This window comes from Triturus cristatus, chromosome 5_2 (genome assembly GCF_964204655.1).
Source record: "Triturus cristatus chromosome 5_2, aTriCri1.1, whole genome shotgun sequence".
NCBI lineage: Eukaryota > Metazoa > Chordata > Amphibia > Caudata > Salamandridae > Triturus > Triturus cristatus.
The window spans coordinates 887,647,016-887,661,435 of NC_140588.1; the positions used below are offsets into that span (position 1 = coordinate 887,647,016).

A 14,420-nucleotide genomic window follows, 5' to 3' on the forward strand; every position below is an offset into this window, starting at 1 on the left:
TAGGATTAAGAAATTCTTCTAAGGCGGAGGAAGGGGTTGGAGATGAAAATGAGTATATTTTCTTATGGTGTGAGAGAAAAAATGCTCCAATATCTGCCATTTGGTCTACTGCTTGATTTCTATTTTCATCAAAAATGGTTTTAATCGTTACTTTATTAGATCTCTTTTTTAAAGACCATGCCAGAAGCTTACCAGCATATTCACTTTCCTCGTAAAGTTTCTGAAAGCATGTATTTTGGTTGACAATGGTAGTAGAAACGTATAAAGATTTTAAATCACTTTTAAATAGCTTCAAGCCTTCTCCAAATTGTTTTTCGTGGTTGAAGAATAGTCGGTTATATGTCTCTGGATTGCTTGATCTAAGTTATGCTGTAGCGCCAAAGCTGTAGCCCTTCTTGATTTAGCTATATTAGACTTGTATGAAATTATCTCGCCTCTAATATAAGCTTTACATGCTTCTTAGACAAAGATAAGGGGAGCTGACCCCTTGTTTTTCTCTAAAAACTCCTTGATTTTTATTTGCATGCTCGTGACCCATTCTTCCTCAGTGAAAAGAGTCTTGTCTAAAGTCCAACGAGGATGTTCACGTCTAACTGAATTGACCTTGATTTCTACTACCGGGACCGAATGATCTGAAAATGGGTTTGCAAGGATATAGGTCTTGCCTCGTTCCCAGAAATGTGAAATAAAAAAAAAGTCAATTCTCGAAGCAGAATTGTATCTTTTCTAAACACAGGTATATTTGCGTGCCTGGGGGTACTGAATTCACCAGGAATCTAAAACAGCGAATTCCTGTATAACGGTGGCGGCACATCTCGCTACTCTAGGCTTGTTTTGAGCCTTATTCTTGCGTGAAGAATCGAGCTGCAAATTCTGTATTAAGTTAAAATCGCACCCTATGATAATATCGCCTGGAAGTTGGGAGAGAGCATCATGAAGACCCTCTAGTGGAGTTGTGTCATAGACAACTGGACCATAAAAACTATCTGGAAGATTTGGTTGCTTATCTTCCAGCTTACGATGATCCATCTAGCGTTGGGGTCTTTTGTGAACTGTAAGATTTGTCCACCACAGTACTGAGTAAACAAGATTGCTACTCCCCTAACGGCTGCCCCTGCAGAGGCAAAATAAGCTTGAGAAATAAAACTCGGTAACTTGCAAGGGGATGTATCTCCTCTTAAGTGTGTCTCCTGAAGTCAAATAATCTGGATTTGTGCAGAGACCAGCTACTGTAACATAGCTTTCAATTTGACCTGGTTGTTAGCCCTATTGATATTGCATGAAGACAATCTTATTATTTGTTGTGTAGACATAGGGACTTAGAGTTGCGCCGGGATGAAAGATCTATAAGATTCCAAATGATTATTTTTTTTGCCTTGGCGCTTTCAGAGTTTTATCAAAAACAGTAAAACAATATTTTGACTAACTGCAATTTTCCAGTTTTACCCCCCTGAACAAAACATCCAGGTGAAGCATACCCCTCCACTCCCCAATCCCCCTTTAAAGGCCCTACCCGTCATGGGCCTAAAAGGCTGTCCCACCCATCCCCCTGTGCCCCTTCAATGAGTACTTTGATATGGTACTCAAAATCTCGTCCCAGGAGGAGCAGTGGATAGCTCAGAGTTATTAGAGCTTAGAATAGTTGATCCATAAAGGTATATATTTTCTCTTTGTTTTCTCGATGCATGTCTTTGCGTATTTCTAAAAAGATGAGGAGAAAAAAAGAAAAAAGAGTTTATAAAAATTCCTATTTTGTTTTTTCACGTGTTATTAATGATATTTTAGACTTTGTAATCTGAATGGCTTCACAAAGAACACTTCATTGTGGGAGCTGCTTCTGAATTGTTTTATTTTGTGCCTAGAACAGTTTGTGATATGTGGGAGACTGTATTAAAGGAACAAAAAAGGGGGAGACTATGACAAGTACTTATGGCAATCTCAGAGAGGACACTATGGAGCTCATTACGAGGTCCCTTTCCTTTGTCGCGGCCTCAACGGAATTCTGAGGTCTATCCGAGCAGCGCCATCTTTTGTTTCACCCGGAAAAGTCTCCAGATGAAGCTCAAAGGCAAAACGAGTAATTCCCTGGGGGATTAGACCCGGAGTTATATGTCCCCCTAGCAGGTTCTCATCTAGCAGGCTTATTTTGTAATTTCCCATGAACTGTGACACCCAGAGTCAGCAGTGCTCTGGTATTGTGAACTCCGGGAAGTGGGATTGCTAGGGTGATAACTAGACAACTCATAAGAAGGGCCTATACAGTATTACAGTGGAGTTTCCTCCGCCAAGGCAGAGGAGCGTCTCCCCCCCGCTAGCCTCAAAACTTGAAAAATGAAACGATAATAAACCGGGTTTATCATCGTTAGATTTTTCAAGTTCTAGTCTTGGGGGCGGGGCCATTGCGGGGGCAGTCAGGAGAGGTAGTGGAGGGCATTGAAATCGGTGCGCATGTGTGTTTGACCGGCCATTTCCGGCCAGCAAAACACACATCGCACTAAGCAGTCTCCAACCCCATTTGCTTTGCTGGGTTGGAGACCGCACAGAACAGGCTCCCAGTCTCACTGGGAGCGCAAATTCTCAGCGCTCAGGCGAATCTTGACGCTGCTTCCAAACATGAGAGCAGCATCAGGAGTGGTTGCAAGGGACACTGGGAGCCTGTGTTGCACCTCCAGTGAGATTCGGAGCAGAAGAGTGGGGCGACTGTCAGGTCAGTTTTTGATTTTTCCATTCTTTTTTTCTATTTTTGTCCCATTACCTTACTACTCCCACCCCGCCCCACCACTCTGTCCGCACAGCAGCTGCTACTGTACAGCAAGGTCCCAAGCACAGTTTGAGAGGTAATTCTGTTTGGAGTGCAAATTGCTGTTCGTTGCAAAGAAGGGGTTTCAACCTTGGTGCATACCGCACATGCTAGGAGACTTCCCCTGCTAATTTAAACCTGACACACATCAGGCAAGCAAATAGCTCATGTGGGCTATCTGCAGAACTCAGAATGGGAACTGACATGCACTGTTAGCATGAAACTCCCATGCTGATGTGCGCTAAAAAGAATCGGATACAAACAGTGCACCTTTTAAATATTGAACTCTGCGCAAGTGGTCCCGTAAAGAGGCAGATACTGTTTGCAGGACATTTACAATACGAGCCTTAGTGTTTTACAATTTATCCTTTGAGTCACAAGGTTACAAAGTGATTTGTGCAGAATCACACAGTGTGCATTGAGGTGCTGTGAAGAACAGTAAAACTCAGAACTCCAAGCTGACCAGTTTACACACTTGACCACATCAACTTCATACTTGTAACGGAAGATGCATGTATTTTAGATGTGCTCTAGTCTCAGCTTCACCACTTCCATAAACAATGTGTGATTGTGAGCAAATTCCTTTTTCTCCCTGTACCTCAAATTGTAAACATTTAAAGTAAAAACTAAAAGAATACATCAGTATATTTATTGTGAAGTATACCATTTGTGCTGCCGTTGTACTTACCCAATGATCAGTAATCATGTCGACCACTGATCACTACACCCATTCCACTGTATATGATGTTATGTACCACCTATGTAAGACACATAGGGGAATATTTAGGAAATGAGTGGTGCAGGGCAGCGCAGCAAGTCTCCTATTTATCCATTATGGCTCATTCCTGTCCTTTCCCTTTGCACTGGTGCCGTTTTGGCAGCCTAGCGCCAACTCAGGCGCCCTTGCACCATGGTGCAGGTGTGCCTCCATTGCATGTGGCACCTTCCTGTACAAAAACAATCCCGAGAGGCTTTTTCCTCTTTCTACGTGGTACGCCTCACCTAGGGAGGCATAACATTTTGGCATATTCCAAGGTTTATAAGTCCTTGTAAATCTTTGAATGCGTCACAAACCACAGGAGTTGCATGAGAACACCCACTGCAACACCCATGAAACGCCCCTCTTGCGCAGAGTAAGGCAACACAGCGATTTGCAATGCATTGCCTTACTCAAGAATTTTGAAGTGACTTTACGTTGCTTCATAAATCTGACTTAGAGGCTTGCGTCACACATGTACCACTTTGCGTGGTACAAACATGATGCAAGCTACTCATACATATGCCCCATAGTACCTATGGAAGAAATACACCTAGAAAAAACGTTCAATGACATGAAACCTTATGGTGACCGTGCGCTTTACAAGCTCCTATTTACATAACATAACATAACATAATATAGCATAGATTATGTTATCACATCACATTTTAGCACCTGTTGATATATAGTAATCACTATACAATAAACGCAATCGGTGTGTAATGATTTTCTATTTTCTTTGAAGATGCTACTGCAGCAGCCCATGCCTGCGAGTTTTACCAGCACACAGCATCAGCAGGACCCAAGAAGGCAATCTCGACAACAAACCCCAGTGTCCAGGCAAGGAGCAGATCTAGCCAAGAAGCCTCAAGGTCTAATGCCGCCAAAACGTTACTGTAGCCCCACAGTGTCTTCTCCACACCAGTTCCTCAGGGAATCACCTGTGTCCTCTTCCCAGGTGAGAAGCCGCAGGAAACCACCCCTGGAGCTTTTGGGTCAGGCAGGGAACCCTGGGACATTTTAATTCCCATAATGTACCTCATGATTTATAATTGAATCCTCTTTGTCAATGTGCCTTTTAACATTGACACGACATCCAATACATACTTTAAAATCAAAAAATAATTGGCGGTTTGTAGGCCATTCTATCTACTTCTTTTGGCAGCTGTGCATTGACTTAAAAAATATTCAAACTATCACAAGTCAGGATTGCATACTGTGTTTGACTTAGTAAACTTAAGGTGGTTGCCAGAATGTGTGCATAAGCGAAGAAGCCAATAAGAGTACAGTTCATTTATTTGTACGGAATTCCCATATGCAAAACCCTGATTTAGAAACTTTCTCTCACGAATTGCAGGTTTCAAAATCTACTATGTAACATTTAATGAACGAATATGGGGTTTTTGTGCTTCACAGCGGGCTAAGTTTTAATTATGCCTGCATATGCATGCATATTCTGGGAATTTCACACCTGCAATGAAATTCCCAGCATTTGCAGTGGTCGCCATATTTTAACTTCATCCATATCCGCTTACCATGGATGTGCCTTCATGCTGCAGGGACTTGTGTTTCCCCACGGTTACCAGAGTTGCAGAGAGGAAAAATCATGGCAGCTCGGTTGCATAATCTCCTTTCCCTGCAACGCGAAGCACACAAAGGAGATGCAGCAAAAAAAAAGGGGACAACAAAAAAGATGAGCATCTACCATTACCCCCTCATATGGTCCTCCTCGTCAAGGTCATTACATGATGAGAGAGATCCCACCCTCGACAGGCACATACCACTTTAGTACGCTTTTTATGTCCATTCAGCGGATAAAAACTCCACCCTCCTCCTGTTTCGTTTCCTGTCACTTCGACAGGTAAGATACTGCGTTCGGTTCTTTATTTTGTCTTTTGTTCAGATTACTGTATGTGTGGAGCAGCTGGTATGGAGCACATGTTCATGTAAGGAGTCTCTGCTTACTGGACTCGATTGTTTGTGAATGCACATTGCAGTGCTGATGCACATGCTGATGTTTCTTGAACTCATTTTGACGAGTGTTGATCTCCGCTTGCGGCGTGCTCCCCGTCCATGTGCTAGGCTGGGGCGGGAAGCTGCTTCAATGCCGCAAGAGGGCTGTCCGGTGCCTGAGAGTTCTAGCGAGGCTCTGAAGCTTTTCACGATGCGCTTGTACATGTGACAGGAAATGCAAGGCTGCACTGCTGGTTGTTATTCAGTCTTATATTCTTTGAGAGACTTGGTTGTCCAGCAACCAGTATCAATAGGAAGTTGTACTATTAGCACCCTTGCTTCCTGCTTCCTTGATCATTTGACTACCCTCATGGAGGCTAATACAAGTGTTGGTGGCAAGTGTGCTAAAAAAAATAGACAATTTTGAATAAGTGAAAAGGGAAGATATCCTTCGGCTATCAAAAGCCCAACTGCTGAAGATGATTGACCAGGCTGAGGAGGCAAAATGTGCCAGGATTGATGTTAATGAGAAGGTGAACACTTCCCCTAAGGGGAAATATGCAGTGTAAGATTTTTCAAGACATGCTGCTTCGAAGGAGGACGGTCCTGGTTTTTGATCAGAAGTCTTCCTCTGATGATAGATTTTATGCATAGTACAGTGGTGCTTCACCTGATCATTTGCCACTCCATGACATTGTCGAGAACATCGTTCTCAAAAAGTGGAAAAATATCGATAAGCTGAATTTTTCATGCTTTCTGAATAAGCATTAACTTTTGGATAAATTCGAGGATTACATTCCATCTGTCTCTTAAGTTAACTCTATCCTCTCTTTCATGACGTCTGGTTCTTCCTTGTCTTCTAAAGATGCCACACTATTAGACCCTGTGGAACAAAAGGTGAAGGGGGCATTAAAGCGCTCCTATGCAGTGGCTAATTTCGGTCTCAGGGCTAGCACCTATGCTTCTTATGCTTCACAATTTCTGCTAAAAGATTTTGAGAAGTTGTACGATGTTGTCCTAGCAAAAAAGGATCCAAACGCTATTCTGGCTCAGATGGAGATCCTGTCGCTGTTTCTGTCAGATGCCACCATCAACAATTTATGGGCTTCCACAACTTCTGCTGGGGATTCCTTGGCTGAACTTTGCGCGATTTGTCTCAAGTCCGGGAAACAAAACAGAAAGTGGTTGTACAGAAGTTGCCTTTCCTGGGGCCCAAGCTCTTTCGAGATGAGTTGAATGAAATGGTGCAACGTTTCGGCGAGAAGATTCTCCAGCCTTTCACACTCAATCCTGGGAGAAATCCTTTTTCAAGAAGCAGTCATTTCAAGCTCAGGATATCAAATGTCCCTTTCATGGCTGGGCCAGAAGTCGGTGGCTGCATTTTGCAATAACAAATCCCAACAACAGAACCAGTCTGGTCAACCTGCTTCCCAGTCTTCCTCCCAGTGGCAACCAGGTGGGAAATTACTATATGGCAGTAGGATCTCTTTTGATTTTTTTCCCCCCGAGCAGTGGATGCGCTTTGTGTCGGATGAGCAGGTTCTATTAATTATGTTGAAAGGGTACAGGATTCCTTTTCATCATCATCCTCCTCCTCCACCAATGGTCCATGCTGTCAGGAAATATACATAAAAGGAGCTGCTCTCTTGGAAGGGTGAAAAAGTTTCTTCTGAAGAAGGCAGTGGTTGACGTTCCTCCAGGCCAGGAGGGTCTCGGTCTATATATACATTCTGTTTTTAGTCCAGAAGGAGGATGGTTCATTCCAGTCTGTTCTGGACCTAAAATTCCTGAATAAGTTTGTTCAGTTGGACTCTTTCAGGATAATCTCTCTGCATGGAATCATCCCCCTGACGCGATAATTTATCAACCCTCAATCTGGAAGATGCCTATTTCCACGTCCTGATTCATCCCCTCAGCCAGCAGTTTCTCAGGTTCTTGGTGCAAGGGAGGCACTTTCAGTTTCAGGCAGTGCAATTTGGTTTGTCAACGGCGCCCCGGACCTTCACCAAGATATTAGCCCCTGTAATAGCTTTGCTGCTGCTTAAAGGGTTTTCTTTATTCCCTTATATCGATGATTGGCTAATATGTGCGTCTTCTTTCCTGAAGCCTCAGGAGGCAGTGTCAGTGACAACAACTGTTCTGCAGTCTCTGTGTTTCTAGATCAACTTCGGCAAGTCCCACCTGATGCCTTCTCAACAGAGACTGTTTATTGGTGCTCTTTTCAACATAAAGACCTGATCTGCTAGGGCAATCATTTCTATTTACTTTCCTTTCTGAGTGGGAACAGGAGTTTACTTTCTCCTTTAACAACAATCCTTTATATAGTGTAAGTGTTGTCCCTACTCATACTAGCCCTCTCATTTTAATTCTTTTTTTATATTTTTCAAAAAAAGATTTAGAAAAACAACACAAACCAACCTCTGAGTCACCAGTCACCGTGTTCATCAGGAATACCCTGTGCTTTAGCAGGTGTATACCACAATAAAGTACATCAATATAGATGAAAAAATGTGAAACAAGCAAGATAGCACCTCACGTGCGCACCACCAGAGGTGCTTACTGGGTATTTGTTACCAGTTATGCTCACGTTTCTCATCATTGGTTACTATCTTGCAAATACAACTAATGTGGGTGTCCAGAAAAACCAGTGAAAACAGTGAATATGTGTATAAAATCACAGAATACAACCCAGTAAAAGTAAAATTGAGATAAGCCACACTGTCACCTAAGAGATACTTTTATTCACAACTCATGGACTTAGTCAAAGTAAAAACCAACTGCATGTTTGCAGACCACGTAATGATGGGCCGACACGTTTCATTGCCTGTACCTTGTAGTGGCAATTTCTTCAGGGCACGGGGACAGAGTCCACCTTTTCTGGACCCTTACTGCAAACAAACGGTGACTGTTTAAACAGAGAGAAGGTTCATTAAAAGCACATTCACTCAGTCAGAAATTCATCTTACTTCAATGGTCCTGTATTAATTTTAAGACAACAACCCATTACATATTTGCCTGGTGATAGCCAAGGCCCCTCGTACCAGCTAGACACCTCGTCACTCAGGAACTATGTATAGATAGTAATCCTGTTTTTCATAAAGGACACTTATGTTGTCCATGTTCTGAATCAACAAACAGGCTTTAATGACTTCATCCACAACATTGGTTACAGAGTAACCCCATCATCAATCGTATGCGACCCAGATGCACTTGCTTTTTAAAAAAAGAATACTTTGCCATCCTGTGTTCGACTCGTAATCTGTTATAACTGCTGTCAGAAAGTGGTTAGTATTAGTTAAATTTAAATCGGGGAAATGTTCAAATTACTGCACCCCATTACATGTCCAACCCGAGATCAATCCCGCCAGGAACAATACTCCCGTCCTCAATACCGAGTAAGCGCCCTCTCAAACCCGGTCACTACACCTATCGACCTCATCTGAATTACGAGACAAGCTGGAGTTCTTATCGTATTTGCCATCAGATGAGCATTGTCTCGTTCCTGATCGTCAAACGGAAGAACCTCCTCGTTAAAATATCGCGGGTTCGAAAAGCGGAAGGACACTGCAAGCCCAAATCACGTGTTCGGCACCTGAGTTTGGGCGCCATATTGTAATGGACAAATTATTTGATAAATAATACAACTTCATATTTTTACTTTGTCTAGACCAGTGCGTGCAGACTTTTTACATACAGTGCATTAAAATTGGAATTCCAGTAATGAAACTAAGTCATTTTACAGACAATGCATCTAATGTTAAAGCCCCATCTAAATAAATTTTAGACCGGGCTCTGTATGTAGATTCCATGCCTAGGATTAATTACCTGAAATCACACCCCAGATCATATGTGTGAATGTAATATACCTATACTGAATTACTTCATATCAACTGTATCGCCTTCAATCTTATCTAGTGGCATGTTGATTCCGTACCCCAATGATTACTGGAGGCACTTAGATCATCATATATACAACCACCCGCAGAATATACTATCATGTGGTGTATCATTCGTAGAACCATCAATCCCTGGCACAAAAAGAGCCGCTGTTTATAATCAATATCAGAACCCGGATATAGTGCATCATAAGCTGACCCTGTTCCATTCAATATTCTCGTTCAGACCAATTTGGTCAGCTTTCTCTAGAAAAATCCAACGGGCCTCTCTTTTGGATAGTAGTTTGTCCATATCGCAGGTATACCCCACCACTTTTTCCAGAACAACCCAGGTCAATGATCTTGCATCATGATTTACTTTTTTTAAATGTTGTACAAGACTGGTCGTAAGTTTTCCTGCTCTAATAGTACTGGGGTGTTCCTGAATGCGGATCTTAATCTTTTTAGAAGTCAACCCCATATAGTGTAATCTGCAAGGACACGTAAGGCAATAAATCACATTCACTGTGTTGCAATTGGTGAATTTTGTCAAATGCCACTGCTTCCCATCAAGTAACTTCACATCTTTTGTCCTCACTGTTAAATCACTTACAGTCAGGACCTGCATGGATAATGTCCAGCAGGGAGCGTGGAGTCTCTGATACCTGGTTTAGGACGAGAGTGTACCAACTTGTCTTTTAAGTTACAAGCACTTCTGAAAGCGAATCTCGGTTGGGGCATTTTAAAGTCCGTAGTGGACAATAATGCCCAGTGTTTACGAATGGCCTGGCGGATCTTGCTTTTTGTTTATTACTGTGAGTGGAGGGCGACCTGATCTGAATCCCTCTGTTGCTCCTTGTTGTTTTGAGGCTCTTTTCAACATGCCAAGGTATTTCTTCCTGTGGACAGGAGTTGTGTACTTCAGTCTGCTGTTCAGTCACTGATGACTCTGTGTTCTGCTCCAACTTGTTTCTGGATTCGGCTTCAGGGGTTACTAGCAGAGAACACAGCTGTGGTTCCTCAGGATTCTTTTCCTTTAAAACCCCTTGTAAATCATTTGTTGGTCAATGGGAGCCCAGAATCGGGTCAATACAACTATCCAGTCCCTTCCTCATCAGGGATGGTGAAGGCCCAGTAATGGTCGCTGAATTATGAGAACTTGACTCGTGGCATTCCTTTTCACCTTCCCGCTCTGCTGCTGCTCATGACAGATGTCAGCCAATGGAGATGGGGTGCAAAGCTGGGAGAATTGGAGACTCAGGGTCCATGGTCAAGGGAGGACAGTTGCCTTTCTTCCAATTGGAGGTAATTGGCTGCAGTGTGGTAGGCAGTCCAATTCTTTCAGTCTCTCCTTCAGGTTCATTTTCTGGTGGATCGCACGGATGACCAGGTGGCTCGCTGATACCTCAATCGGCAGGTGGTGGCAGATCTTATCATTAGAATTTCATGGCATCCCATATATGTGCGTGGGTGGAAATCAATCTTTTGTCTTTAACAGCTGTCTACATTCAAGGGGAGCTCAACTTCCTTGCAGATTATCTGAGCATCAATAGGTCCTCTTTGGTTTCTTTCCTTTTCCTGAAAGGTCTAACCAACTCGATCTTTCTCTTGTGTGGGTCCCCTTCGATGGACCTGTTTGCCAACCGCTCCAATGTTATGCTTCAAATTTTTTGCAAAAGGAAACAAATCAACCGGGGGGCTTGGGCATTGGATGCCTTGTCCTTTCTTTGGCTAAGGGGACTGCTTTATGCATTTCCTCCGATTCCCGTTCTCCTGAAGGTTCTTATGAGATTCGGGAGGAGAGGGTATTGGTGGCTCTGATTGCCCCATTTTGGCCTTGTTGCCCCATTGGTTTGGGAGTTGGAGCCAGTTTGTCAAACTCCTGTTTATTCCATCACCTCTGCAGTTTCCTCTTCTGTCATTCTGTCAGCTCCACAGTCTGAAATTAATGGCATGGTTCTTGGGAGGCAGTCATTAGAGATGCTTGGTTGTTCTCGTTGGGTGGCTCCAGACATCCACTCTTCTAGGTAGCCCTCTACCATTTCTTCATATGGTAAGAATTGTAGTTCTTCTTTGCAGAAATGGGCTTCTGTTCAAAATTATGATCCAGTGGCTGGCGACCCTTTTCATATCCTTGATTTTCCTTTCATATTCTTGATTTTCTCCAGGATGGGTTCCTCAAAAAGTTCCCCCACCTTCTCTGCTCACTGGTCCGCTATTAGAACTTTTAGGGGTCCTACTGGGGAGCTGGATTAATTGCTTCCTTTGGTTATCTGGCTCTTGATGAGTTTTTGTTTTAAACAGCCTCTTCTTCATTCCACTCCTTCTGCCTGGTATCGAACTACTGTTCTACGTGGGTTACTGCTAGTTTAATTTGTGACTTTGGAATCTTGCTCTCTGATGTGGTTATCAGCCAAGTTGTTTTTTTTGCTGGTATTACCTCTGCTCATCTGTTAGGCAAGCTAGGGGCGTTAGTCATCTCTTTTCCTTATCTCAGGAGTTTTCCAGGTAGGGTTGTTCTTAATGATCCAGGGTTGCTTCTGAAGGTCAGCTACAAATTTCATTTGCAGCAAGAGTTGATTCTTCCTGTTTTGAGAATGCTAGTTCCAGTAGGGTTCCATCCTCCCTTGATCTTGGGAACTGTTTATTATGTTATTTACAACGTACTGAAGATTTTCGCCTTTCTCAGTCTTTATTAGTCTCCTTTGGGAATGTTCATGAAGGCAAACAGGTGATGACTTCTACCTTGAGTCGTTGAGTACAACGAGCTGTATGTCATGCTTACGCTTCTCTTGATCTGGTTCCTCCTTCCTTATGTCCAGGGCAGATCCACTAGATCGATCTTCGCATCCTGGGTGGAGGTGGGTGGTCTGGATCCAGGAAATCTGTAGGGTTGCTACCTGGCTTTATTTTGATACTTTTGTTGAAGACTATCGATTGAATATTGAGGTTGCCATACCGAGTAATTTTAATCATATGGTTTAGCCACTGTAAAACAGTAATTTATTTTATGTTATGAATAATTCTGTGTCAGACCAAACCTTTCTTTTGTCTCTGGCTCGTGACCACCTCACTATGTAATGACTGAATGAGGAGGACCGCATGAGGAGGTAATGACTTCTTTACTTACCAGTGATATTTTTTACCCCGATTAGGTCCACCTCATCCCAGCCATCGACCCTCCATTCCTTCCCCTGGGGTTTGGTTTTTTATCTTGCTTGTGAACTTACAGGAGGAGGGAGGGCAGGGCGGAGTATTTGTCCATTCAATAGACATAAAACAAATACTAATGTGGTATGTGCCTGCCGAGGGTAGGGCCACCCTCACTATGTAATGACTGGGACGAGGAGGGCCTAATCAGGGTAATGAAGATTACTGGTATGTAAAGAAATCAACTCCAACTCTGCACAGTAGTGGGAAACTTCCTGCTGCAGGGCCTCTATTCATGCCATTTTTTTTAATGTCACCAGTTTTGCTGCATGCAGAGTTGGCACACTTTAAATAAAAAATTCTGAAACTTGAGAGCCGCCACCATTACAGCTTCATACACCACTATAATAAAACATCCACAGTTGATCCGTGTGAGTCAGTGCTTTGAACCTCATTTCTTGTAATATGTCATGTATTATGAAGAGAAAAGCTAACCCAAAAAATGTAGGGATACCCTCAACGGTTTTGACTTACAATCTATGCAAAGAAGTAGAAGTTACTGGCTCAAAGAAGAGTCTGATTTTATCTAACTCATACCTTTGGGACAGTTTTTCGATTGTAAAACTACACAAACATTGACAATCTAAAGAACCCCTGATGCAACATATGAACTCTATTTAGCAGATAATTTGAACATTCACTAGCTCATCATATGAATGTAATAACTGCAGTCAGATTGTATGGCCAGAGACCCCACCCAACACTACCTTAGCATTATTGACTTTAGTGCTGTAGCTAAAACCTTCCCTCATTTATGGCTAGGTGGTTAATAATGACTAGAAGTCACTAAATAATTGTCCTTTTTGCCTGTCCATGCTATAATATTTTTGTTTTTATTTATAACTTTTAGATAAAGATTAGTGATGAATTTACCACAAACGATAGCCCCCGGGCTCCCATCTAATAGTGTAACTTGCCGAAGCCCTTCCCGTCCTTACCCTACATTTTACCTCAACTTCTTGCCCCAACCACAATCTTGTATTTTCCTTCTCGTGGTTCATTTTGGGAAATCCCGTTATGCACTCCATATACTTTGAGCCTCCCGCCCTCCACCCAGCTCTGTCAGTCTTGTTGCCGGCACCCCCAACACCATGTACATCTGGATGCTGGAACACCAAGTGATTTATAGTAAGTCGGAGAGGTATGCCACCCGGGGATATCGCTCAGTTCAACTTTTAATCAGGGCTACTATCCGCATTTCAGGGACCACATCAATCTAGTTGAAAGTTGCTAAGATTCACATTTAAGTCATTCTGTATCCTGCACTCCTCACTCTTTTTTATCAGTTGTATCCTCTGTATCACTGTACATTTTACAAATGTCATGCCTCTCCTTGTCACAATACTTCTTACCACAAAGTACAAGCAGCAGCTTTCCTTTGCATGCAGCCCAACTGTAGACTAATTTGTGCCTTTGAAGGTTCGCTTTAAGTTTTGAAAGGACTTATAGAGCTGACATTTCACACAATTAAGCCTCTACCTTCTGTATCACTAGACTTTCTTGTTGGTTGTTGTTTCACTAACAAAGTAAAATGGTTGCCAAGTGTGTTTTTTTTTAAAAGGCAATAGCAAACACAAAATAAGACTTAAACTGGAGCCCGACCACTTCTCCTTGCAAATGAGCAATGTAATGAATATTTTTTTCAGTGCAAAAATAACAATTGTTAAAGTGTATTACAATCTCACCCTCCCCTGGTAGTTAGTGCCTGCGTATTTATCTTTTGTTGATATATGTGAAGGTTGCCTAGATGGCATGGATACAGCTAGCACCCTAAAGTGGTTTGGTACATTGTGTAATGTTTGATGAAACTCATTCAATCAGTTAT

General features: G+C 42.6%; 1 protein-coding gene across 1 annotated transcript in view; it reads left to right on the forward strand.

Annotated features, from left to right (window-relative positions):
• LOC146829363 (neuronal PAS domain-containing protein 2-like) overlaps positions 1–14,420 on the forward strand; it is a 498,088-nt gene that overhangs the window by 460,427 nt on the left and 23,241 nt on the right. Inside the window, exon 17 of the mRNA XM_085608028.1 lies at positions 4,303–4,515. Within this exon, the coding sequence (XP_085464154.1) occupies positions 4,303–4,515 (213 nt within the window). The remainder of the gene's footprint in view (positions 1–4,302; positions 4,516–14,420) is intronic.